Below are 26,676 nucleotides of genomic sequence, written 5' to 3'. Positions count from 1 at the left end.
GCTACAATTAAGCTACAGCATAGAATTGTAGCAATCGGAGAGTCAACCCAGACATGCGCAGAATTCATTTACAGAATGAATTCCTGACTCCGCTTCGGGACTCACAGAATGGAGATGGGTGAAAGACATTGCTGAACTTGGGAATCTGGAAGGAAAGCATTTTATTACAAAGAACCTACAGGCACAGAAGCACTCTTTTTTTTTATTTTATTATTCAATATTCAACCAAAACTACAGACACTAATATTTACCCAGATTATGAAGTAAGAGTTTTCATTTTACAGAGTCACTAACACGAAGGTGTATATCCACATACAATAAGTACAAGTCAGCCTCCCTTGGTTTTGTGGATTCTTTCCAAAATTTATTCTAGGCCGCTCACCATTCCCTGCTGTGGTTACAGTTCACACCAGAGACGAGAAATGACAAATGACCAGACAGGGTACAGAGCGAATAAACTGGATACAGGTGACCTTTTCCCAAATCAGCGCATGTATCAATATTGCCACACTCAGCTCCAAAATAAATCTGATATGTAAGCATTCTCTTTATTTAGTGAGATTCTAGAAATGACTTTTAACATAGAACGCAAGGTAATTGTTGCATGGTTTTAATACATACCGACTATTCCAGGATTGCATTTACAGTGTAAATCAAGGCATAACTCTAAGACATTTGTTCAAAACTCTACCAACAGTCACCCACCATTTCAGAAAATCGTGTCCGATGACAACACTGTGTGTGATGTTGGTAACACCACACACACTGATCTGCTTGTGGAGCTTATGACCTGACATACAGGCGGACACATCTGATGACTTATTTTACCTTCTAGGATGGTTATGCCCAAGCTTTTTTTTTTTTTTTTTTTTTTTTTTAATCAAAATACATTTTATTTTATTTTATTTTAAAAGTGCCTTTCTTTTTTTTTCCTGCTTTTTAAGTTAGAGTTAGGATACTATTATGTTCATTGTTTAAAAGTATATAGCAATATAGAGCACATTAACTTTGAATTTCATTTCAGCATAGCCAATATAAACTACTGTATTTCCTCATGTATAAGATGCTCCCATGTATAAGACATACCTTAATTTTGGGGCCCAAAATTTGAAATAAAAATATTATTACATAATGTTATTGAAATCAAGTTTTATTCATCATAAAATTCATACAACTCCTCATCACTCTCAAAACTCCCATCCATAAGCTTGTCCTCATCTGTGTCCGATGACAAATCACTGTCTTCATATAATGCCTTGTGCTCAGTTCCATCTATGGCATTTGAAATGCCACAACCACCATATAAGATGCACCCAGTTTTTAGACCCCCCCCTCCCAGTTTTTGAAAAAAAGTGCGTCTTATACATGGGGAAATACGGGATATGTTTAAAGGGGGGCACTGACTCCGGGAGGGTAGAGAGAACCACTCATCCCATCCAGCCTGCTCACTCCACAGTGACAAAGGCTCAGACAGAGGAAGTCATTTGCTCAAGGCCACGAAGCAAGCCAAGCTCTCCGCACAGAACACTGCGTTGTCTCCAAGTGACAGCCATGAACACACAGATGGGGGACTGCACCTCACGCTTCATGACCCAGGAGGCAGGGACTGAGGCGGTCTCTCCCTCGTCTCTAGAGACATGGTGTTTTAGAGAAGTCTGGGATGTTCCACCTGGAAAGCTTCAGGTGCTGGTTGCGCACCGAGCTGATGCACACGGTCTGAGCTGTGTCCAGGCCAGAGCCCCTCTCTCGAAAAGACACGTGGCTATTGTAAGGCTTGCGTTTAAGGCCAGTTATTACTTATCTTGAGAGAGCCGCATTCCATTATTACCTTGAACTCACAACTGCACTTCACAGTGAAGAAATTAAGGAATATACGCTCAATTTAAAATCAGTATGTGGTGTGTCTGGTTCTAGCCCTCAAGTTTAGCACTTTTAGTCAGACGGAATTCACAGGAGGTCGGAATCTGTAAACAAGTAGGTAAACGAGGGGAAAGGCATGTCCCAGGTAGCTTTTATATTTAACACGTACACTGAAACGGTATGAAACATTTCCAGGTGAAAAACACAAGGTAATTAATATGTCTCTCAAGGCTGGCTTCTATCCAAATCACTGCTCTGCATTTATGAAGCAAAAAAATTCTCTCAACTCAATAGCTTTGACATACAGTATTCAGCTCAACCAAACATGGCAAAGTAAGAGAACAGAAGCAAGCCAATGACCTATGGTCCCTTACCTCATCATCATTTATATGTAGCCCAAAGTCACAATCACTGCTATGAGTTCCCCACCCTGAGGTTAGGGCTGTCTTCCCAACCTTAAAAGCACATTAAAACACCCAACATTGTTTTCAAGTTAAAGCTAACACCATCAATTATAATACTTATGATCAAGTCATGAACTAAAATTTCTCCTCGTCTTTTGGACTTGGCATGGTAAAGGTTTTCCTTTTTTTTTTTTCTTCATATAGTTGCCATAAAAGGGCCTTAGTCCTTCAGGATGAGAACCCTAAGCCTGGGTAATGGACTCTGCTTCGAATGAATATGATCCTAAACACCTATGCAATGGTTTTTATCAAATTAATAGAATGTGCCTCTATAAAATCAAATCAAATGCAATATGTCTGAAATTACAAATGCGTCAAGCCAAAACATTTAACTCTCTGTGTGGACTGATACACAGAATTAATTGCCTTTTCACATTATGTTAAGTGAGGTGTGAGGCGGGCACGGCAGGAGACGGGGGGCGCCGGACACTGGATGTTGCCGGTGAGCTGTGGCAAAGAACGTGTCTGGTGGTTTTAGAACCCTAGGGAGGAAAAAAAAAACACAACTTATTATTATGGTCACTTTCTGAAGGCTTTCTTTTAGTAGGACCTAAATGAAAGCAGGGTGCTTCCTGGAAGTTTATGTCAATAAAATCTCTCAGTTGGAGCCCCCCCCCCATGTCACCCATGGGACCTGCTCAGTGCCACCGCCCAGAAGTGGAAGGTGTCAGGTGGGGGTAAAGAGGTTCCATAGGAAGCAGAACATGCATTTTGCTGCACAATGCTGAGTATTAAAAAAGTGTTTTAAAAAACCCAAAAAAAACAGAAAATGTTCCCTCTAGACACCACCCCTCCCCCCCACTTACTTGGCAATACACATCTTACTGGTGAAGGGCTCCTGCTTCGAGATATCTGGAAAACATAAAGGTGGGGTGTGAATATGCAATGGTTTTTTTGTTTAGTTTTGTTTAGTTTTGTTCTGTTTTTTCATTTTTCCAAAGCTGGAAACGGGGAGGCAGTCAGACTCCCGCATGCACCCAACCGTGATCCACCTGGCATGCCCACCAGGGGGCGATGTTCTGCCCATCTGGGGCGTCGCTCTGTTGCATCCAGAGCCATTCTAGCACCTGAGGCAGAGGCCACAGAGCCATCCCCAGCGTTCGGGCCATCTTTGCTCCAGTGGAGCCTCAGCTGCCGGAGGGGAAGAGAGAGGGGTAGGGGTGGAGAAGCAGATGGGCGCTTCTCCTGTGTGCCCTGGCCGGGAATCGAACCCGGGACTCCTGCACACCAGGCCGACGCTCTACCGCTGAGCCAACCCGCCAGGGCCATGCAATGGTTTTGATAAAAACCGTTGCATAGGTGTTTAGGATCATATTCACAGTACACGGGGCTCGGTGAAGGAATCCTTGATTTTTTTTTTTTTTTTCTCTAAAACGTCAGCTAAATTGTTGATCTGATTTCCTCCCGTTAAAGTTGAGCACTGCGTTTCCGGGTTTACTTCTTGAGGTAAATGGGCACCCGATTTACTTCAAATGATATTAATTGAAAGCTGTGTCCGGTGGCCTAGATTTTTGTGGGTTTTTGTTGTTGCTGTTTAATAGTTGCTAAATACTTTTGAGATTCAATGCTCAGTGGCCATATTGAATTCAAAGCTTTCCAGAAAATTATTAACTAATTAAAGCTCACACGGTCAAATACTGTCTGGCAGATCCTTTATGTGAATGATCTCGTGTCCAAAACCCTGCCCTATTAAGGAGAGTCGTTACGCAGCCCCCCAAAAAAGTCGTTTTTCAAATCTCACCTTTGCTCTCGCTAAGCAAAAGCCACTCATACCTGCAAACCTGTGATGGCTCATAAATAACTGCCTGGGTGCATCCTCGTGCTTTGCTCTTTCCAACATTTCAGACAGACAGACACAAAGATGGAAGCTGCTCTGGCTGCAAGACCTCAAATAAGCCCAGAGCCCAGACCAACCAGAACGATTTGTGTTTTATTTCGCAGGTGTACCTGCCTGGCTGTCAGGAGATGATGGCGGAAAGAGACAGAATTTTGGCAGCGTTTCACCTTCGAGAATATATTTTCTTCTCATCTCCAGTTTGTTTTCCCTGGGTACACGGTGGGGAGAGCAGGTGGGTCAAACACAGACAGGGGCTGTTACAGAGGACAGTGCCCACTGAGAGGCTAGTGAGTGCCAGAGGTAAACCTGCCATGGATGTCAGCAGGGTAGGTGTCTAATTTGCTCTTTCTGCTGACATGCCATCTCCTCTCAGAATGCGAACTGTGATTCTTCCATTATCAAACTCTCAAGATTTCCTTTTTATTTATCAGTCTACTAAATGTACTATCCTTTTGCTTTTACTTACTATAAATACTCATTTCTGAATAAGGATAATTTAGATTAAAATCTCCAAGAGGAAAAAAACTCTATCACATGTATTGCCTTTTCCAGTCTCAGGCCATTTCCTACACCTGGGATTTTTTCTCCCCAATGTCCCAGCTCACCGAAATTCTGCCAGATCCAACACCAACGTCCCCCCACACCCCGCCCTCACCACCAAACCCATAAGGCACCACACCTCCTCTGACAATTCTAGTGCTTTCTGCCTCTTTCATGAACTGAATCATAGACCACATTTAATTATTTCAACTCATTCTGATTTTCATATATTGAAACCTATCCGAGAAAGAGACCAGGTTTTAGTTAGATATTTTTGTGTTCCGCCCTCCCCCTCAATCTAGCACCCATGCATACAGAAGGAATGTCTGATCAGGACATTAACAAATATAATGGAGTGAGTGGAGTAACAAGAGATGCTCACTAAACGCAGTAAGAAAGGTGGGTCCTATCACTGCCAGGGATTTTGGTTTCTGTTTTGCTGGGGGCAGGGTTAGAATTTGGGGGCTGGAGCTGCATCATTTGATGTAATTTCAGAGAAGTGAAGTGTTACCAGATACAGCTCTCCTCCCCCATCACTCTCTCTAAAACAAGGTTGAAACAAATATTTTTAAATGTTTTATTTGAAGGAACAATATATTGTTAGCCTGTCTGGTGTCCACATGTCTTAGGCCAGCCCTGTAGTCAAAAGGCATTGACTGCATATTATTTGTTGAATAAATGAACAGTGGTGAATCCTAACAATACTTTTAGTTTTCAGAGATAGTATTGCTATTATTTTTTTTCTTTGACAGGAGTATTAGTAATCCTCCCAAGAACTACTATAAAAAGAGACTAATTTTGTTCTTCTTACTTTGAAGTAGGCGGGAAAACAAATACTTGCGATGCCCTTTATATGGTGTTGAAACCCAGACCTTATGAGCAGTTTCTCCAAATCATGGAGAAGTTCAGAGGAAGGGGCGTGTGCTGGGATCAGTGGACTAGGGTGTCCCCTTCTCCATTCAGAAGGCTGAGATCTAATAGCCCATTTTCTTTCAAAAAGAAAAAGAAAACTATGAAATAAGTAAAGCCTATTAGTCTTTCAACTAATTCAGAAAAACCTACCTCTACTTCTTTCTAGATAATCAATTCCTTAGTCCAAGTTAGTCTGAAAATCAGTTTGGGGTTATTACAACAGATTTCTTTTCTACCTGTAAACTTATAATCACCTCATTTATAAGCTACTGTTGAATTTAAATTGTCAACCATAGGATGATTTGGTGCAAAAATGGTAAGATATGTACCATGCTTAAACCAATATGGCTACGAGGGCAGATGGGACTTAAACTCCTGCTTCGACATCGGGTTACAGGTCGCACTGAATTCCACTAAAAAGCGAGAAAAAGAGAAATAGGTCAATCGCTCATGAAAGCTCACACAGCTTAAAACAATATGCATGTCCAACAGATAGAGAGGTTTTGCTGATATGATCACACTTGCCCATTACTAGTCACCAGCATAAGGTACTCTCCTTTTATTTGCCATAGCTGCCCAATATTTGACAATAACTTTGAGGTATTTCTCAAATAAAATCCCATTACAATGAACTTCTGGATGGTAAAACCCTTGGTGCTAGTAGAATTTTGTTTTGATGAGTAAATTGTTACAAATTACATTGAGTTCCCAAGTGTTAGAGAATGTAAGCTCCCTGTGGGCAGGGATTTGAGTCTGTTTTGTTCACTGCTGAAACGCCCAGCACCTGGATCATAAATAACTAGAAAACAACTCCTCTTGAATGAAATGAATTGAGTGGCTGAGTGAATCACCATTGTCGTCCAGCAACTCTCTGACTAAATTAACAAGTAAGAAGAAAACTATAGTCACTATAATGAGATTTCACTCATAAAAACCCTTCTTAAAATTTTCCTTTCATTCAACCCTTTCTCATTTTGTATTAGGAGTTTAAGTTTGGGCAAATGTTGGTGATATGTTTGACTAAGAGAGAAGGAAATTAAAAGGCAATTGCCTTTTGATGTAGAGCATAAGAGTGGCTATTTCTTCTCCTTCCCTTCTAAATTGTCCTGCAGACTGCCTACAATTAGAGTTTCCTAACAGAGGGTGATTATTGTTGGGGCAAGAGCATGTTCTATGAGCTCATTCATTGTACAGTATGTGTGTTTGTCACATCAGCACAACCCTATTTCTATGGGCTCAACTTTCATAACACAAACTACTTCATTGAGATATTATTAGCTAAAGTGGGCTGCTAAGGCTATAAGAACTTTTGTCTCAAGTTCTTTTAAAATACACTACTTCCCTCTCCCCCACCCCACCCCCACTGGGGAAAAGCGGCTCTGAAGCTTACTCCCTCCTCTCCAGCTTGGAGACTACAGGAACTGGGTCACCCAGGTGGTGTCCTTGGCTGGACCGAGGAGCTACACTTCAGAATTTACTTTAACTCTTTCCAAGAAGGGCAGGGTAAACACCCCATAATGTTCACTATACAGAATGTCCCAGCATTCGTGGCCACCAGTTCCAACACCCAGTCCCCACAACCACACACACTCAGACACTTGCATATCTGTGACTCTATTTTAAAGACTGCCCAATTATTTAACATGTTCAAAACATTCTACCACCAATGTACACTGGAAGTAGCCTTCCAAAACTGATTGGCTCCTCTCTCCCACTGCCTCTATGCTCTTACCTCTCCACCCCTCCCCTCTCTACACTTCATACCAAGGAGAGAAAAACTGGGCACATTCATCGTTTCCCAAAATGTAGAACTGTCAGTACAAATTTGGTAAACCGTTTCCTGAAAGTTAATGGCTTTTAAATGCATAGGGTTAAAGAAGGCCTCCCATAAGGTAAGCTCAAAGTGTTTAATATATCTAAGACAGGGGAGGCAGATAGGACTAGTTCCATCTTAAGCAAGAAACGACTGCCAGGAAATTATGAAGAATTGTGGACAAATCAAAGAAAAGAACCCGTTCTTTCCAGCCAATGCCTTCCTCTCCTTTGTATGAAATCTTATCAAGTAACTCTTTAGGAACTTCTTTTATAGAATCTTTGGGTTTATAAATGTTCTCGAACTTGTGAATCAAACATCTGGGATGAATTGTCACTATGCAAGGCCACCGTACAAAAGCCCCTCTCTTGGTGACAGCTTCTCCCTTCATAACGACGACGTCATTCTCCATGAGGGCAGGCCACACGTGATAGAAGACCAGGGGAGCAGTGAAATCAGAGTCATAGCTGCGACGGTACCTGTTTTAAACACACAAAAGGAGGAGAAAGAGAAGTGAAGCATTTATATCAGTATAAATTGTTTCGATTATGCTCAGATCTAGAAAAATACAGGTCCTAATTCTGTTATTAAAGAGATGGTGCTAGTAGAATTTGTGGGCTTGACTGACCTGTCGTGGGACAATGAATACAGCATCAACCTGGAATGCTGAAGTCATCGGTTCAAAACCCCAGGCTTGCCTGGTCAAGGCACATAGGAGAAGCAACTACAAATTATTGCTTCCCACTCCTTGCTCCCTATCTCTCTCTCTCCTCTCTTTAAAAATCAATAAATAATATCTTTAAAAGAGAGAAAGATGGTGTGGGCTCTTAGAATAGAAACCAGTGATAACAAGGTCCCACATGGACTCTATAAGAACAAGTCGTGCCAGACTAATCTTGTTCTTCTCATCTCTGGAATATAGGAGTTGCAATTATTGATAGGAAAATGCTAGAGACCAGTGAAGTCCCATAGGTTTCCTACAAGATTTCTCATGCTATCTTTCTGGACAAAAGAACAGAAATATAAGTGTATGATTAACTTAAATAGGTAGCTTGGAAACTGGTTCAATGATCATATTCAAAGAGGGTTAATTAATGGGTCAATAAGAACAAGAATGAAGGAGCAAAGAGCTCTCTCTCAATCCTGTGATAAATTAACATATTCATTAATGATTTGCATGAAATACAGAAAAATCATTCAAAGGTGGGAAGTGGGTCAGAAAAAAAATCATGACAGTATCAAATATTAGCTCAACTGGCTGGAAAAATAAGCTGAATCTACTAAGACACAATGTACTGTGGATACCTATGGGGTCCCGTAGTTGAGTCTACGAAGCACTTAACTACATGGACAAAGGTAATAAATGACTTAATCAAGCCCACGTAAAAATTATAACAACAGATTCCAGTTGAACTCAAATGAGTGAATAGTGTTATATGGCTGAAAAAAGAAAACAACCTATAAAATTAATAGAGAGAAAGAATGGAAAGGGTGCTAATCCGAACCTTTCCCCAGTTCGAACCAGGGGGCTACACTCAGTGTGGACACTTTCTTAAAAAGGAATGCTCAGAAGAACATGGAGCACCGACCAAGAAAACAGATCTACACTGCTCACAAGAAAATAGGGCATCAGGGACCGTGCAGACACTCCAGTACTTTCAGCCTTTTCTATAGAGCATTTTCACCGAGGAAATAAAAGTTGGTTTTGTATCTCATTTGCATAATTAAACAACTTTCTTTGACTTGTCGTTTGCTTTCCTGATGTTCTTGTTTAATAAAAAAAAAAATCAAATGCTTCTTTTTTTAATTACTTCATATTCATTTTGAAATATCCCTTCATTTTTGTGAGTAGTATATTTGTCAAGCAGTCTCAAACCCCCACCCCTTCATATGGAAAAACCAGAAGGCATCAGACCAGAAGAAGGAGAATTTGATTAATTGCTTTTAAATAGTGAAAGACTGCCAGAGTTTAAAAAAAAGGGGGATTATACTTGTGCTGTGAAGTCCTAGAGGTAGAACCAAATCCAGTCATTATAGGAGCTGCAGTTTCCACTCCACAGCCCACCAAGAGTCCGGGCCAGAGTGCCCCAAGAGGCTGCGTGTTCCCTCTGATTAAAGGCGTGCAGGCAGGAAGCCCGCCAGAGGTCTGTGAAATGTGCAGCTTTCGTAAGCCAAAATGGATGAAGATTTTTGAGTGGGACCATGCATCCACTAAAGGAAGAAAGAATTTTTAAAAAGAGGGATGCAGATATGTTCTGTAAGAGAATCGGAAAGATCCAACGGCAGTGTAATGTTCTAATATTCAGCTCTTCTTTGAACAGACGTACATTGGGAGCCATGATCTGAAACAAGCTAGAGACAAGGTAATAGCAAGAGAATACGGCAGGCTATAAGCAAAGGTACACATTGCTGTGATTTGCATAAGCAAAAGAAAGATACATGGTCTCTGTCATCAACAAGCTTCCGGGAATAACTCTACAGCCAGAAGGAAGACCCAGGGCTAACATTTCCTAGGCGTACACTATATGCCAGGCCGTGTCCTTAAGTACCTTATCTGAATGACTTCATTGAACCTTCTACAGCCCTAGGAAGTAGAAATTATTATTTTCCCCCATTTAACATAGAAAAACTAAGGGGACAGAAAATTAAGTAACATGCCCAGATTGTACAGCTAATTAGTAGTGGAACTGGGATTAGAACCCAGGCAGTTTAATACCAGAGCCTCTATTCTTATCCACTTGGCCTTCTCCCAGATAATCTCCAGCTCTATCATAAGATCTCATAAAGTTAGAATAAAATGTTCCAAATTCGTTTAAATTCTTTTAATTTATAAAGGAAATGTATATCATATAACACTTGGTAGAAATCTAATGGTCCTAGATAAAAGATTCTAGAGCATTCCTTTTCAAATGTTAGCATACATAAAGAATATTGGGGGACTTATTAGATTACAAATTCCAAAAACCCAGTCCCAGACCTACATTTTTTAACAAATATTTTGTGCAATTTTGATGCAGGTGACCTATACACCATACTTTGAGAAACCTGGCCTAAATAATGTGATAAAAACCAATAAAAGCAAAAAAAAAAATCTGGTTTAAAAATTGGCAAAGAATCTGAATAGATATTTTCCCATACAGATGGTCAACAGGTACATGAAAAGGCTCAACATCATTAATAATCCAGTGAATTGCAAGTCAAAACCACAATGAGATATCACCTCACACCTGTTAGAATGGCTATTATAAAAAAGACATGAAACAAGTGTTGGTGAGGATGTAATGACAAGGGAAGTCTTGCATACTGTTGGTAAGGATGTTAAATTGTGCAGCCACTATGGAAAACAGTAGGAGGTACCTCAAAAAATTAAAAATAGAACTATCATACGATTCAGCAGTTTCACTTCTGGGTATTTATCTAAAGAAAACAAAAACACAAATTTGAAAATATAGATCCATGCCCATGTACATTTCAGCATTATTTACAATAGCAAAGGTTTGGAAACAGCCTAAGTGTCCACTGATGGATGAATGGATAAAGAACATATGATACACACATACAGTGGAATATTACTCAACCTTAAAATGAATGAAATCTTGCCATTTGCAACAACATGGATGGAACTTAAGGGCATTATGCTAAAAGTTACAAGACAGACAAAGAAAGACAAATACCATATGATCTCACTTATATGTGGAATCTAAAACACAAGCAAACAAACAAAATCCAAGTTCATAAACACAAAAAATAGATTGGTGGTTACCAGAGGCATGGGGGCAGGCAAATGAGTTAAGGACGTCAAAAAATACAAACTTACGGTTATAATTAATAAGTCAGGAGATTTAATGTACAGTATGGTAACTGTAGTTAATAATACTATATTGTACATTTGACAGTTGTTACAATGTTAGATCTTAAAAGTTCTCAGAACAAGAAAATAATTTTATAACTATGTATGGTGATGGATGGTAACTAAACTTATAGTGGTGATCATTTTACAACATATACAAATATATTGCATCATGATGTTGTACTTCTAAAAGTAATATAAAGTTATATGTTGATTATACTGCAATAAAAAATTTTTAGACAATGAAAAGTAAGTAATACATGTTTGTATCTATATAGCACCTTTCTTTTAAAATGTTCCAGAGAGGTTCCATGCACTTATTAGTTCTTCCCGGTACTTATTAGATCTTCCCAAGACCAACATGATCAACAAAAATCATATCGTCCCCTCTGAATCACATCTGGCAGGGCCTGGACGGCAGGCAGGATCTGTTGATTTCCCCACCCAGCGATCTTTTCCCTAAGTTTTTCCCAGGAAATAGACAAGATCACTTATTTATATATATCCCTTAGCTCCCTCCTCTAGGTCTCTTACTTGGAATCATTAAAAATTTCTCCATCGGCTCCAAACGCAATATCTAAGGGTGGCTCTAAAGTCTGCATCGCAAAGGCAATGCAACATATCTCCCGGATGAAGTTACTGAGGAGGCAAAAATCGACTTCTGGAGGGAATGAAATCTTGGGATTGACATTCATGGCTCGGATCACATCCTGAAAAACAAAAAGACAGCATCACCTTTTACCAAGCTGTGACCAGAAACTGTGACAGTCCTAAGGACATTATGACTGACAGAGGTGGGAAAAGAAAACATGAATGGAAGCGAGTCAAACTAAAAACGGAATGTATGTGCTAAAGGGAGGGAGCGTCACTCGTAGGGAAGGAGGACAGGTGGCAGGGTACAAATGACATACCAAAGGCCAAGAGAATCCTAAAATAATGTTTTTAAATAAATTTTAAAAACCCCTTAGAAGCTTTTATTTATTCTTTCTGGGGTTTTTTATTCTGGGCAAGTTATATAATGTGCCAACACAGAATTCTTGACTTGTTCACAATTTATAATAATAACAATTATAACTGCTTGCTTTTATGGAGAGTTCAGTATGTGCCAAGTCTTGTGTTAAGAAAATGACCTGCTTTCTTTCATTTAATCCTCTCATGAACTCTATGGGGTCGTGACTATTGTTGTTCTTATTTAAAGATTAGAAACCTAAAGCACAGAGTGGTTAAGTAAATGTGCAAGGTCACACAGCTGGTAAGTGGCAGAGGTATGGTGCAAATCCATACCTCTCTTTTCTAAAGTCTTAGGAACTATGATGTTCTATCTTCTAATCTTAAGGGCCCATCTACAGCAGCAATTTTCAATCTTTTTCATCTCATGGCACACATAAACTAATTACTAAAATTCATTAGCACACCAAAAAATGTTATATTTTTTGTTCATCTGACAAAAAAATATAGGTATAATTTTGATCATTCACACCAGACAGCTATTATTGCGTTGGCTGTTGTCATTTTTTTATTTGACAATCTAAGGGAAAAGAGGTCAGTGCCCTGACTAAATAGTCAGGTATTGCATGTTTTAAAAATTCTCGTAGTACACCAGTGTGCTGCGACACACTGGTTGAAAATCGCTGATCTAAAGAGTAGAACTATTAAGCTCAGAATACTTTTCTCCATACGATGTCTAAGAAAGAAACAGTGAATATTGACTGGTTCTACAAAGTACATTGGATGCTGCTTGTTTCTGCTCTGCCATTCCACAGAAGAATTGAATGGGTTTCTGAGTTACTGGTATTCTGTGTAAACCTCATTCGTAGCAAACCAGCCCCAAGAAGAGACCCACCACTTACGTTGACACTGCTTTCAGAATCATATAGATCAAGGTGACAAATGATATAATCCGAGACGGCATCCTCAAAGTCCTTTGACGCCACATAAGATGGTGACAACGATTTCCTCACACGGATCTTGAAATGTCTGAATGCCATTTTAGCTACATGGAATGCCTCCTGCAATAAAAATTGCAGCAAATTTATTTGGTAAGAGGAGGAGGACAAAGAAGTCCAAAGCAAGGAATGAGGAAATAATGCCTATCAAAAATTCAACATCACATGGGTCTTCTCATAACCAAACACAGTGTGTATATATATTTACATACACACAAATATATGGAGTCCTCGGGTTACGTCAGTCTCGACATAAAACATTTTGAGTTTATGATGCTCACTTCCATAAAAACTTTTAAAAAATGAGACATGAGTGTTTCGACTTACGCCATTAGCGTGGTACTTACAGACTTCATGGGCGAACTAGTTTGGTTGCACGCAGCAGAAGAATACACAGTAAGACATATAATACAGTATATTATTTTCCTTTTTTTGTGGCTTAGTTGTGTTTTTATGTTCTAGATTATGATTTGACAACTGTGTTAGGATAGGTAAGTGACTTAGGCTAGGATGTTTTTCAACTTACACCAAAATTCAGGTTATGTCACTCATAGGAACAGAACTATGTCATAACCCGAGGACCTCCTGAGTCTCAATTTTGAAAGGTACATAATTACATATATGATTATCCACACTCACTAATTTTAAGACAGTGGACCATCTTTCTGGTAATATGGAATGTAGGACAGTACAGAAATTCAAGGAAATAAATCATCTGTGGTAACATAACTACTTGGAAAGTGTTAGCTGATTCTCTGATCCCACAGTAACATCATATTACTGGTCAAGAAATAAGAGAAAGTTACCAATTTAGTGTTTGTTATGCATAGACACATATCAAGTGTTGGACATTTTTCCTGACATATAGTATTTCAACAAATATTTTTTAAATGCTTATTATGTAGTCAGCACTGGGAAAACTTAGTTGTGCATGAAGAACATCACCTCTGTGCTTACAGAACTTTATTGAGCTCAGTAAATGATTCTCAAACCAGGGACTGGCAAACTTTTTTCTGTAAAGAGCCAGACAATATACATTTTAGCTTTGCTGTCATATATTTCTCTGTCACATTTTTTACAACCCTTTAAAAATGTAAAACTATTTTTATAATCTTAGCTCTCAGGTAGTATTTTTTGTAGAAATATAGTTCTCTGCCAGATAGGGCCCACAGCTCCTAGTCTGCTGACCCCTGACATAAGTTAATAAATACAGGATATAGAGTTGAATAGAGTCTGAAAATTCTGCTCTCATACCAATGTCCTGTTTTATTTAATATTCAGCTTTGGCCCTGGCTGTTTGGCTCAGTGGTAGAGCATCAACCCAGCATGTGGATGTCCTGGGTCCGATTTGCAGTCAGGGCACACAGGAGAAGTCACCATCTGCTTCTCCACCTCTCTCCTTCCTCTTCTCTCTCTCTCTCTCTCTCTCTCTTTCTCTTCCCCTCCTACAGTCATGGCTCAATTGATTCAAGCACATTGGCCCTGGGCGCTGAGGATGGCTCTGTGGAGCCTCTGTCTCAGGCACTAAAAATAGTTCCATTGAGACCATCAGCCTTACATGGGCAGAGCATCAGCCCAAGACAGGGGTTTCCAGGTGCCTGTCGGGGTGCATGTAGAAAGTCTGTCTCTCTATCTCCCCTCCTCTCAAATTTTATATATAAGGTCTACCAGAAAGTTCTGTCCATTTCTATCACAACAAGTTTCAACACGTAAGCACATGTTTATTTGGTGTATATGTGCCTCTCTATTTTTATCACTTAATGTATACATACAGACATAGCAAATTAACTAAAACAAAGTTGATTCACGTTAGTCTTATGTGTGAAGCGATAGTATACCCATGGCTACTGATAAAGTTCATTTACGCCACTGTAATTTTTACGAATTTCAACAAGGAAGAAATGCTACAGAAGCATGTCTGTTGCATCCACCATATTCCCCGGACTTAGCACCCTCCGACTATCACTTGTTTTTGTCCTTACAAAATTTTTTGAAGGGCAAAAAATTCAAAAATGAAGAAGATATCAAACAAGCACTGGTTCAATTTTTTGCATCAAAAGATAAAACATTTTTCAAAAATGGGATATACAAATTGCCCTCACGCTGGCAAGAAATCATTAATAATAATGGCAATTATATTATTTAATAAAGTTTATTGACGGTAAGAAAAATTTGTATTTTGTTTTATTCCAAAAATGGACAGAATTTTCCGGTAGACCATATATATATATGGCTGTTCTCATAATGGACTCAGGTCTCAATATGGTACCAAAGAAATAACTCCACTTGCTTTAAGGATTACATATGAGCACTTTTTAATCTGCTATATTCAAGTAGCTGATATGACAGCAGTTTCAGTAACTACTACTGATTTTTCTAATAATGGAAGGAAATCAATCAAATGATAGCCATTAGCAATAACATATCCACTGGTGTATCCATGCCCATTTATAAGCTTCTGTGTAAATCAACTAAATATATACCCATTTCTACAAATGTCTGGCCAATAGCAATATTAATACATAAGAATAGTTATTGATTGTGACAAACGATTCATCTCAAATACCTGCAATGGAATGAGGAAAGGATGAGAGGGAGGGAGGACAAGCATGGAAATCTCACCCTCTTGCAGGGACCCCAGATCTACCAGTTTTTTTAAGCTGTACTGTTTAGTTTACCAAACTGCTGTCTCCCGGCCGCGCCCACAGATCTCTAGAGCGCAGCCCGAGGGTCACATACCACGGTGGCGATGTAGATGATCCGCTGCACGGTCTCGGCTTTGTCGATGCATTGCCGCAGCAGGCACTGCACATCCAGGCGGGCCTGGGAGTAGGCATCGCTGAACCGGGACAAGAGCGCCGCCTTGCGCGCCACACTGGACAGTTTGGCGCGATTCGGGGACGGGGTCCTGATCTTCACCATTGCGGTGGAGGGGCTGTGGTTGCGGCTGTGGCTCTGGCTGCGGCTGTGACTGCGGCTACGGCTGCGGCTGCGGCTGCGGCTGCGGCTGCGGTGGGGGCTGCGGTGGGGGCTGCGGTGGGGGCTGTGGCTGCGGCTGCGGCTGCGAAGGGCAGGGCTAGGAGACCGGCTCCTGGTGGACCTATTGGTAAGCAAGAATCAGCATGGAAGCACCTTGATTCACTTCCCTGTCCTTCCTGGGCTCAGCTTCTCCCCACATGAACTGCAGATGATACTCAAGAGCCATGGGCCCCTGCAGGCCCCGAAAGCAGCTGCCTCCATGGCCTCCCCACTAGGCCTGCCAAAGGCCCTGCGTCGCCGCAAGGTCTCAAATGTGACCACAACCGTGAAACAAGACTCTCTATTTGCATGGTGGATCAGACGTGATAAAGCACTCTGACTCACTGAGCACCCCATTTATCCTTCAAGCAGCCCTGTGAGTCCAGCACTGACTGTCAGGTGTTTTACAGATGAGGAACTTGGAGCTCAGAAACGCTTATTGGCTGTCCTGGGGTACGACCAGCTGGTAAGAGCCAGAGTTAAAGAAGTCAGATTTTCTTTATTGCACCTCCCCAGCCTCGGGGAGCCTTGTGGTGGAAGATGAGATGAACACAGGACGATGGGAAAGGTTGTCTGCGCTGTAGTCCCAGCCCCACTACATCATAGCGGCAGGAACAGTGCCAATCGTTTCTCTTCTCCAGAGCTGCAGTTTTCACCTACATCTTGTCTGCTCTATTTAGGGGCGGGGGGTTGGGGCTGGAAAATCAGGTGAACGAATATATGTGGAAGTACTTGGCAAAGTGGAAAGAACCAAATCAGTAAAATGTTTATGGATACCAAGTACAACAAAAATGATCAGATTAGCTAGCCCAAAGGCAATGCCTCACCCCACAAAAGGAAGTTTCGAAGAAGAAACCATGGGACAAAAAGTAGTGTAAAGTGGACTCTGAAGAGAGGGGGAGAGCCCTCATTAATAGTATATGTCAATTTCCATGGTGCAACAAATACTACAACCTTGGCCAATTTCAAGCTATCAGTGCAAAGTCACTGAAGTTGGAGTTGGTCAGAAATGCACGGAATACATTCTTAGGAGCTGGGACAAGCCAGCAGCAGCACAACACTGAAGTGATTCTTAAAAATGAAAGGCTAAGGTGACATTTAGGGGAATGAGGACCAGGCATCGGGGTGGCTTTAATAACTTGAATAAGGGCTTGTTATCAGGCTGAGGGAGGGGAGGTATTTAGAGAGAACAAGGAAAATGCAATGACTCCAAAGAGAAACATCCTACTTTGCCTTCACTCAACATTGTCTGCATGACCGGTCTTAATGTTGTCCACAGTAGAAAGGGATATTACAAGAATGCTAACCTATACCTTCATCAAACAAAGCCAGAGAAAGGAAATACCTTACAGTAAAATGACAGTTGGTCATCCTGGAGAAAGGACTCTTAGGCCTTAAGAAAATAAGACTGGGTCCTGACAAGTTGGCTCAGCAGTAGAACATCAGCCAGTGTGTCGATGTCCCAGGTTCAATTCCCAGTCAGAGCACACAGGAGAAGCGCCCATCTGCTTCTCCACCCCTCTCCCATTGCTTTCTGTCTAGATCTCACTTCCCCTCCCGTAGTCATGGCTCCGATGGAGCATATTGGCCCCAGGTGCTGAGGATGGCTTGATGGCCTTGCTTCAAGCAATAAAATAGCTTAGTTGCTGAGCAACCAAGCAATGGCCCCAGATGAGCAGAGCATTGCCCCATAGGGGGCTTGCCGGGTGGATCCCAGTGGGGGCACATATGGGAATCTGTCTCTGCCTCCCTGCTTCTCACTTAAGAAAAAAAAATTTTAAAGAAAGAAAGAAAAAGGAAAGTAAACAAGACCCTCATATAATGAAACATTCTTTCAATATGTGTACCAACTCTTGCCTTTACTGGCCCCCTCAAATCTTGTTTTGAGCCAAAGAATTTCCCTTTCTCATACCTCTGTTTCATTCCTTAAGTTTCCATGTCAGCCTAAAATCAATTAGTGCTCAAGCATTGGCCAGCCAGGAGGTGGCTTCTCTCTCTGGAAGGGTAGGGTGCATGCAGTCAGAGAAAACCCTTTACAATTCAGAGCTTCCCATACTTGCCATATTGTTGGGTTTTGGGGGGGTGTTCCAGGGCGTCATTTTACTTCACCCCCCCCCCCAAGCCATATTTTTATAACTAACACAAGGAACTTAAATGAAAAGATGTGTGAGAATATATCAGACCTTCCTTGGAGTGCAGATTTTTCAGCAGACAGAAGAGCGATCTCGTCCTTCAGCGTCCGGACCTGCTTTTCATAATCGGATATCACTTCTGCATCAGACCTGTCAGAGCTGCGCTTGCTGGAGCTGCTATAGTCCGGTCGCCTCTGCTCCAAGGTCCGCTGCATTAAGCCTCTGCTCTCAGCAGGGCGCTGCTCCGGGATCCGACGCGGAGAGCTTCTACGCGCTGTGCTTTTGTGGCGGGATTCCTCCTGGGCTTGAAGAGATTTAAGCCTGAACAGAAAAAAAAAAAATGTTTTGTTTTTAAGTAAAGAAAGAAAAGAGAGGGAGGGAGGGAGGGAGGGAAGAAGAAAAGGTAAATAAGCAATAATCGGCATTAAAACAGAGGCTACTCTACATCGTATGGCATCATTGCTTTGGAAACCTCTAATGGAAGTACATAGGAACAAACACAGATCAGCGAAGAGTAGACTTGCCAGGGTCAGGGGGCCACTCCATGTGTGCAACTTGCATTGGAACAGTTCTCCTGAAGATACATAGGCAGATCCTCTAGCAAAAGCAGAGTGGGCTTATAGTCACATTGTTCTAGGTTGGACCAATACTAACTGCACAGAATTCCAGGAGCATCTGACCTCAAAAAACCTAGTCTGGAAGCTGGGCAAAGATACTATCTCTGAAGAAGGATTATGGAGAGAAACTACCATGGAAACTGAATAACATCCACGATACTAGGTGGAAGTGCGGACCTATGAACATAATGTATTACAGTAACAAATGAGGCTTTAGCAATAAAGTTGGCATACTCATAAAGGTACAGAGGCCTGGCCATCATAAGACAGGAGCAAATCCATAAGAAGACATGCTGTGAGGAAAATGACACTGGGTGAGACAAAAAGGTAAGGGGTAAGACTGGGATGGATGCAGAGAAGCCAAACATGCGACAGCAGAATTAAAAACTGCTCTAGAAATAGTGAAGAACAGAATCACTGGGTAATCTGATCAGTGCATGTGAGAAGGTCTGTCAAACAGGAATAAGAGATTAAAATGATGAGAGAGGAGATAGAAGTGGAAAAGAGAACGGTGCTCCAAGCTAAAATTTAGTGGTATTTCTGAAGAAATCAAAACAATTAGAACATGACTGAAGACAATAGATATTCATATATATATATATATTCATACATAATCATATTTATATATATGTTACTATAAACTTAATACAAAAAATTATATTTTAATACAATTTCCACTTGCTCTTTTTGGAAGGAAAATATCAAAATGAAAATCAAGGAAGGTATCATTTTAAGGATCAGTGTTTATTTTTGCCTCTTCTAGAAATTTAACTTTAGAGAATCATCTGAAATTTAAATTAATATTTGCCACAGAAATCATCATTTAACATTATTTCAAATGTTGAAAACTGGTATCAAAGTAAATAGTCAATATTAGAAAAATACCCAACTGACAAGACATGATGCACTTATTCAAAACTAAGTTCTGCAGTGAGTTATTTTTCATTAGTAATAGAAAAACAATGTTAAGTGGGAAAAACTGGGATCCTAAATTGTAAGCTTATTCTTATTTTGTAGCCTTAAATCTATTTTCAAAGTATGACTTGGAAGACATGTCCAATGGTAACAGAACTGGTTCTGGAATTATGAGAGGGGTTTTTACTTTCCTGTATGCTATATTGTACTTTGAAAATTCTCTCTAGTAGATAGGTAATGTTTTTGTAGTAAGAAAAATATATAAAACACTAATAAAAATATCGTTCTCTTTCCTCTTTGATTTCAAACAGATTCTTTCATGTCGTAATGGAACACCAAAAAGCTAAATTCAAAGATTAATCAGCAGGCTGCATTAATCCTGTCATTTTTTTTTCCTTACTGCTTTCTTAGCTGATTTATTTCCTCCTCTGCAGCCAAAAGGGATATGGCCGATCTGTTCTTGGTTTCTTCAAGAGTCTTTGGAGTTTCAGCCAGACTGTAAGAAAAATCAGTAACTAAAGACAGATTTTCCAAAATTGGCAGACTTTCTAAATCAAGGCATAAGATTCTCTCTAGGGAACTTTTGGCATATGATATAAATTCGACATAAACAAGATCAAATTATAAGACATCTGCATTTAATCAGATGATATTGCAAATATTATGGTGCATTTATATGCAAAAACATGCTAGCATCCTTTTTCAATGTCAAACACAGATATTATGAAGCCACTACCCCCTAGAAGACTATATAAGTACATAATAATTAATATTAAAATGTAAAGGACAAAGAAATTTGTTCAATTCCTTCTTTTCACCCTCTTCATGCATCTGCTCTAATTATATCAGGTCCCCAGAGAGCCTTGCTCTATAAAAATCTTCATTTTTCTGAACTACACTCCTATCTATTCTGATTACTTTGCATAGTAAATTGAACTTGACTTAATTTTCCTAGACTTCCTAAATATATTTTAAAAAAATTATTTCCCCATCTATAAAGTCCTCCACAATTACACTTGACTACCAAGTATTTCGTGTCTTCCTGCCTGTGACTTCCATCTCTTATTAAACACGAGTTTCCTGTTTTTCTGCAGAGCCTCAGTCACTGTTGTTTTAATGAATCTCTCCATTGTAAACAAACCATAGTAAATGATACTATTTCTTTAAGTGTAAATTCAAAAGGAAATGGGCATGTGCTGGATGATGATGGTCGAAGACCAACGGTTCTCAATGAAGTGGTCCCAGGACAGTGAGAGACCATGGGTTGGCAAAGGTTTCTTGATTTAGCTGAGCCCAGTTCCCTGGGACATCCAGGCTTTTACACAGTGGTCCTGAGGCTGAGAGAGAGCAACTGTTATCTAAACCCACACCAGCCATCCTCATCCTTCAGGTGCCACTCACAGGCCAGCCTTGACTCTCTCAAGCGAAGTCTGTCTCCCCTTCTCCTGAGCTCCTCCACCACTAACTGCACATTTACAATAGCCTTACAAACACACTGTGAAGTATTTGGGGAAAAAGAGATTATTTTATTCAGCTTATTATCCCCAGCACCTAAAGCAGTGCCTGTCACATAGTATATATCTTTTTACAATAAAAACCTAAAAAATGAATGAACAAAATGTCTAAAATCTAAAGCAAAGCCATAGTAGTAATAACTTCCCAATAGGCCTACTGGAGGTTGAGAGGAAATTGTTGTGGTCTAATTCAAATGTGAATATATTATAGGTTTTAAAATATATATCAATATATGAGAAAAGGAACATTTTATCAAGAGAAAACTGCAGAAAATTAAAAGAACAAAACAAACTAAGAAATGAAAGAGCATGAACAGGAATAAAGGACTTTTTTCCCTCTGAAAACGTGGCACACACATGTGAGCACATATACACATAACATGCATGCTAATGTGGTACCCTTGGATGACATTCAGAGAGAAGAAAAGGAGGTGTATTCATGTGCCAAGAATTGCTTTAAGGAGATGAACATCTATTTAAATCTTTTTGTTATGGATTTATGTATTCATTGACCGATTTCTGAGAATTTATTATGTGCCAGGCATAATGCTGGGTGCTAAAGATACAACAGTGTCAAAACATCAGTAGACAACAGTAAGCCCAGTCCACCAGATCACAAATATGCAAACAATGTTTAAGGGTTCCAAATTGTGGAAAGTGATATTCTTAGATCATTGTGAAAGAGAAATTTAAGGAGAAGAAGAAAGACTAGTAGTCACAAGCAGACTCTGAGAAAGTACTATTGAAGCTGAGGCGTGAAGGACAATTAAATGCCAGCCATGCAAGGGCCAGCGGGAGACCTCCGTGTTTCTGAAGCAGCACAGGCAAAGGCTTAAAGTGAAGAGGAAGCAGACAGCAGACTGGGTGAGGGGAGTCTGGCATGAGATGAGGGTGAAGCAAGAGGTAGGGTCCGATCAGGCAGCGCCGTGAGAACCCTGGGAAGCCCACTCACAGCTTTTAAGCAGGCAATGACTTAGTACAGTAAAAATATATCAGTGCTTTCTATGTGTGAAATGGCCTGTAGTAGAGCAAGAATGGAAACAGGGAAACCAGGAGGAAGGCAATGAGCTGAGGCCAGAGGTATCCGAAGCTTGAACCAAGGCAACAGTAATACAGTAGACAGAAAAAAGGTGTGGGGGAGGTACTTAGGAAGCATAGGACATGCGGAAAGTGGGATTCCTAACCAGAGCCCAGGAATAACATTGAGCAGTCAAGCTTTGTCTAGAGTTCATCAGAACTGGGCAGACCTGTCCCCATTCAGCACGTGTTGGAATTTGCACCTTTGGAACTGAGTCACAACCAAGCTGGTCTCCACAAAATTAGACATGGGAGCCCTGGCCGGTTGGCTCAGTGGTAGAGCGTCAGCCTGGCGTGCAGGAGTCCCGAGTTCGATTCCTGGCCAGAGCACACAGGAGAAGCACCCATCTGCTTCTCCACCCCTCCTCCTCTCCATCTTCTCTGTCTCTCTCTTCCCCTCCTGCAGCCGAGGTTCCATTGGAGCAAAGATGGCCCAGGCGCTGAGGATGGCTCCATGGCCTCTGCCTCAGGCGCTAGAGTGACTCTGGATGCAACAGAGTGATGCCCCAGAGGGGCAGAGCATCGCCCCCTGGTGGGCATGACAGGTGGATCCCGGTCGGGCGCATGCGGGAGTCTGACTGACTGCCTCCCCGTTTCCAGCTTCAGAAAAATGCAAAAAAAAAAAAAAAATAGACATGGGAATCTCCCTGGGTGGGTCACTCATCCCACAGCAAGTGGCACACTGGTTTTAGAGACAGGTGGGCAGATTAAGAGAGGGAGGAGAGAGCTGGCTACCACAGAAGGTGGGGAACAGCCTCTGTCATGTGTGATGCCTTAAATAAAAATAAAATAGGAACCATAGGTGGGTTCATAATAAAACAAAACAGAACTAGGAAATTCAAAAAAATTAAACTAGGAAATTCAGAGAAAAGCAACAATACCTTCCTGCGTGCAACTTTCAAATGGATGCGAGGGGTAGGGAGGCGTATAGAAAAAGAGAACACACGCAAGCAGATGATCAGGCAAATGAGGCAAAAGGTATATGAAAGGGCGTGCGGGTGTTCTTGGTAATCTTCTTGCAACTTTTCTGTATTTAAAATTACTTTCTAATAAGAAGTTTTAAAAGTGCATGCAGTCACAGTTTCTCAGTCCGTGGTGCCCTTTACAGCTAACTACAGAGCCACAGTGACAAGAGAGAGGGGAGGTGGGAATTCCTGGCCCCTATTGGCAACATCTTGAAGCAAAAAAGGACAAATCAAGAGACTCGGTCATCAGCAGCAGTGGCCAATAAATGCCCCAGGAGACCTCACCAGACAGTCAGAACTCAGCACAAGACCTCAGTACCGGATGGAACCGAGGCCAACAAGACCAGAGCCCCTCTCCTCCCACACCAGGAGAGCAGGCGAGCATCCCGCTACCCCCAGACATCAGTCTGAGAAGACGGAGGGCAATGAGATCCCTTGAAAGGACAAACACAGCCCCTAGTGAAAGTCTGTACTTGGAATTAACTGAATATTTTCACAAAAGGAACTACAATAAACCAGAAAAGACGTGGTAAATTTAAGGATCTTCTTCACCCCACTCCAAATCAACTGACACTGGTTGAAATAAGTTGTAAAATTAGAGGAATTATGCTTTTTGTACCTTACATTTGTAAATTCTGTGGCAGGTATAAAACCGCTCTTTGATGATGGGTATGATCGGAAACATGAATGGGGGTGTGCGGAGGTCAGGTGCACACAATGGAGAAGGTCTGGAGTAAAACAGCCCAAAATATTAACAAGGACGAGGTACCAAGTGATTTCTCTATACACTTGTTTGTTGTATGCATTTTGCAAAAGGTATCTGTATTTTCCTTTCAGGCAAAACTAAATCAGTAGAGATGTTTTCCTTAGAAAGAAATCATCATCAGAGAAAAAGGCAGAATGCCACACCCTAGTCTATCACAAGCCTGAACTAGTTTAAAAAAGAATTCCTTGCTGTCTCAGACATGTCAGCAATGGATCAATGCTTGGGAGGAGAAACATCTTATTGATTGAAGGGTTTTTGTTAGGTATGCTGAATGCAAGTTCATATACGTATACCTGTCCTCCTTAGAAAAACCCAAATTTGGCAATTTTCTTTGAAGTGATTCCTGGAGCTTGCCTGCCCTGGTTTTGTACACAGCAGGCATCTCATGTCTGTCGCTTCCTTACACTGCTTAACTTTTTTTAAATACACTTTTCTATCTGATCGTTATCCCAGAATCTGGAATGGTTCGTCATTTACAGAACCTGCGCTCTCAGTCTCAAGCCCCAGATGAGTACACCTGACAGGGACACGCAGCCTGCTCCAGTTTGCTTCTGCTCTCACCCTCCTAACCCTCTCCCGCCACACCTTCCAATTCTCCTCCCGAAAAACAGATCTTCAGGTAACATTTCTACTGTTTATAAATATGGGTTAATAATGGACCTCAGGAAAAGTAGGCCCAGGAATGGGGCCAAGGGGTCCAGAGTCTTAGGGATCATAACGACGTACAAGGAAAATCCTGGCCCCAAATTCAAAGCCACTGACTCCCAACTCTCTCTCATACACACACACACACACACACACACACACATACACACACACACATTACTTATTAGCAAATCACTTTACATGATTCGCCTTTCAAAATTAAAAATTAAATAAAGAACAAACAACTCTTTTTGGAAAAAGATAACTTGCATTCCTCTTACTCGTCTTGAACCTGGTTGAGTTGACTACGAGTTGAGTTCAGCTCCGAGTCTAGCTGTCGATCCCGAACGCCAAACTCTTTCTGTCTCTCCCTATCAAAGGTGTCCTGGAAAGATACACACATCAAAAAAATAGTCTGAATACATGAAACCATAGACATGTTGCACAAATAGCATGTTGAGCAAAGGAAGTCAAGCACAGAATAGCACATAAGGGACAGTCCCATTTATGGGAAGTCCTAGTGAAGACAAAATTAATCTGCAATGATAAAATCAGAAGAGTGCTTGCCCTGGGGGTGGAGGGATGTACCTGGGAAGTGACATGGGAATGTTCTGGAGTGATGGAAATGTTTTATATCTTAGTAGGAGTCTGAGTTACACAGATATACACATTTCTCCACCCCTCCCCCTCTCCTTCCTCTCTGTCTCTCTCTTCCCCTCCCACAGTCGAGGCTCCACTGGAGCAAAGATGGCTCCTTGGCCTCTGCCCCAGGTGCATCAACCTATGGATGTCACTATAGGTAAATTGTACCTCAATTAAAAAAAAAAAGACATTTAGGCCTGGCTGGTTGGCTCAGCAGTAGAGCGTCAGCCCAGCATGTGGAAGTCCTGGGTTCGATTCCCAGCCAGGGCACACAGGAGAAGCCCCCATCTGTTTCTCCACCTTTCCCCCTCTCTTTTCTCTCTATCTCTCTCTTCCCCTCCCGCAGCCAAGGTTCCATTGGAGCAAAGTTGGCCCGGGTGCTGAGGACGCCTCCATGACCTCCACCTCAGGCGCTAGAATGGCAAACTAGCAACGCCCCAGATGGGCAGAGCATCGCCCCCTGGTGGGCATGCCAGGTGGATCCCGGTCAGGCGCATGTGGGAGTCTGTCTGACTGCCTCCGGCTTTTGGTTTTGGAAAAGTACAAAAAAATAAAATTAGGCCCTGGCTGGTTGGCTCAGTGGTAGAGTGTCAGCCTGGCGTGCAGAAGTCCCGGGTTCGATTCCCAACCAGGGCACACAGGAGAGGCGCCCATCTGCTTCTCCACCCCTCCCCCTCTCCTTCCTCTCTGTCTCTCTCTTCCCCTCCCACAGCCGAGGCTCCACTGGAGCAAAGATGGCTCCTTGGCCTCTGCCCCAGGTGCTAGAGTGGCTCTGGTTGCAACAGAGCGACGCCCCGGAGGGGCAGAGCATCGTCCCCTGGTGGGCAGAGCGTCGCCCCCTGGTGGGCATTCTGGGTGGATCCCGGTCGAGCACATGCGGGAGTCTGTCTGACTGTCTCTCCCCGTTTCCAGCTTCAGAAAAATACAAAAAAAAAATAAAAATAAAAAAAATAAAAAAATTTAAAAAAATAAATAAATTAAATTAAATAAAAAAAAAAAGACATTTAAATATCCTCCTATATCTCTATACCGAGAATAACATGCAGAGGGGGTAAAAATCTAAGAATCATGAAAATCGACAGAGAAAAAAATTGTGTGTAAGTCTATAAAGTACCAAATGTAAGTTGTTTCTCACGTTTATCACATTAATTCTCACGATGACC

General features: G+C 41.4%; 1 protein-coding gene across 2 annotated transcripts in view; it reads right to left on the bottom strand.

The window, feature by feature from the left end:
* Positions 1-207: 207 nt before the first annotated feature.
* The window catches only part of SPATA18 (spermatogenesis associated 18), a 47,129-nt gene continuing 20,660 nt past the window's right edge, over positions 208-26,676 (bottom strand). The window contains exons 4-13 of one of the 2 annotated variants that reach the window (XM_066387612.1): positions 25,153-25,256; positions 20,305-20,400; positions 18,424-18,693; positions 15,962-16,322; positions 13,127-13,285; positions 11,811-11,986; positions 7,782-7,905; positions 5,943-6,026; positions 3,131-3,176; positions 208-2,806 (exon numbers count right to left, since the gene is read on the bottom strand). In XM_066387612.1, the coding sequence (XP_066243709.1) occupies positions 2,799-2,806; positions 3,131-3,176; positions 5,943-6,026; positions 7,782-7,905; positions 11,811-11,986; positions 13,127-13,285; positions 15,962-16,322; positions 18,424-18,693; positions 20,305-20,400; positions 25,153-25,256 (1,428 nt within the window). In that variant the 3' untranslated portion in view covers positions 208-2,798. The remainder of the gene's footprint in view (positions 2,807-3,130; positions 3,177-5,942; positions 6,027-7,781; positions 7,906-11,810; positions 11,987-13,126; positions 13,286-15,961; positions 16,323-18,423; positions 18,694-20,304; positions 20,401-25,152; positions 25,257-26,676) is intronic. The other variant, XM_066387613.1, reaches the window with a different exon arrangement.

This window comes from Saccopteryx leptura, chromosome 5 (assembly GCF_036850995.1).
Source record: "Saccopteryx leptura isolate mSacLep1 chromosome 5, mSacLep1_pri_phased_curated, whole genome shotgun sequence".
NCBI classification, from domain to species: domain Eukaryota; kingdom Metazoa; phylum Chordata; class Mammalia; order Chiroptera; family Emballonuridae; genus Saccopteryx; species Saccopteryx leptura.
This window is presented reverse-complemented; position numbering and strand designations above follow the sequence as displayed.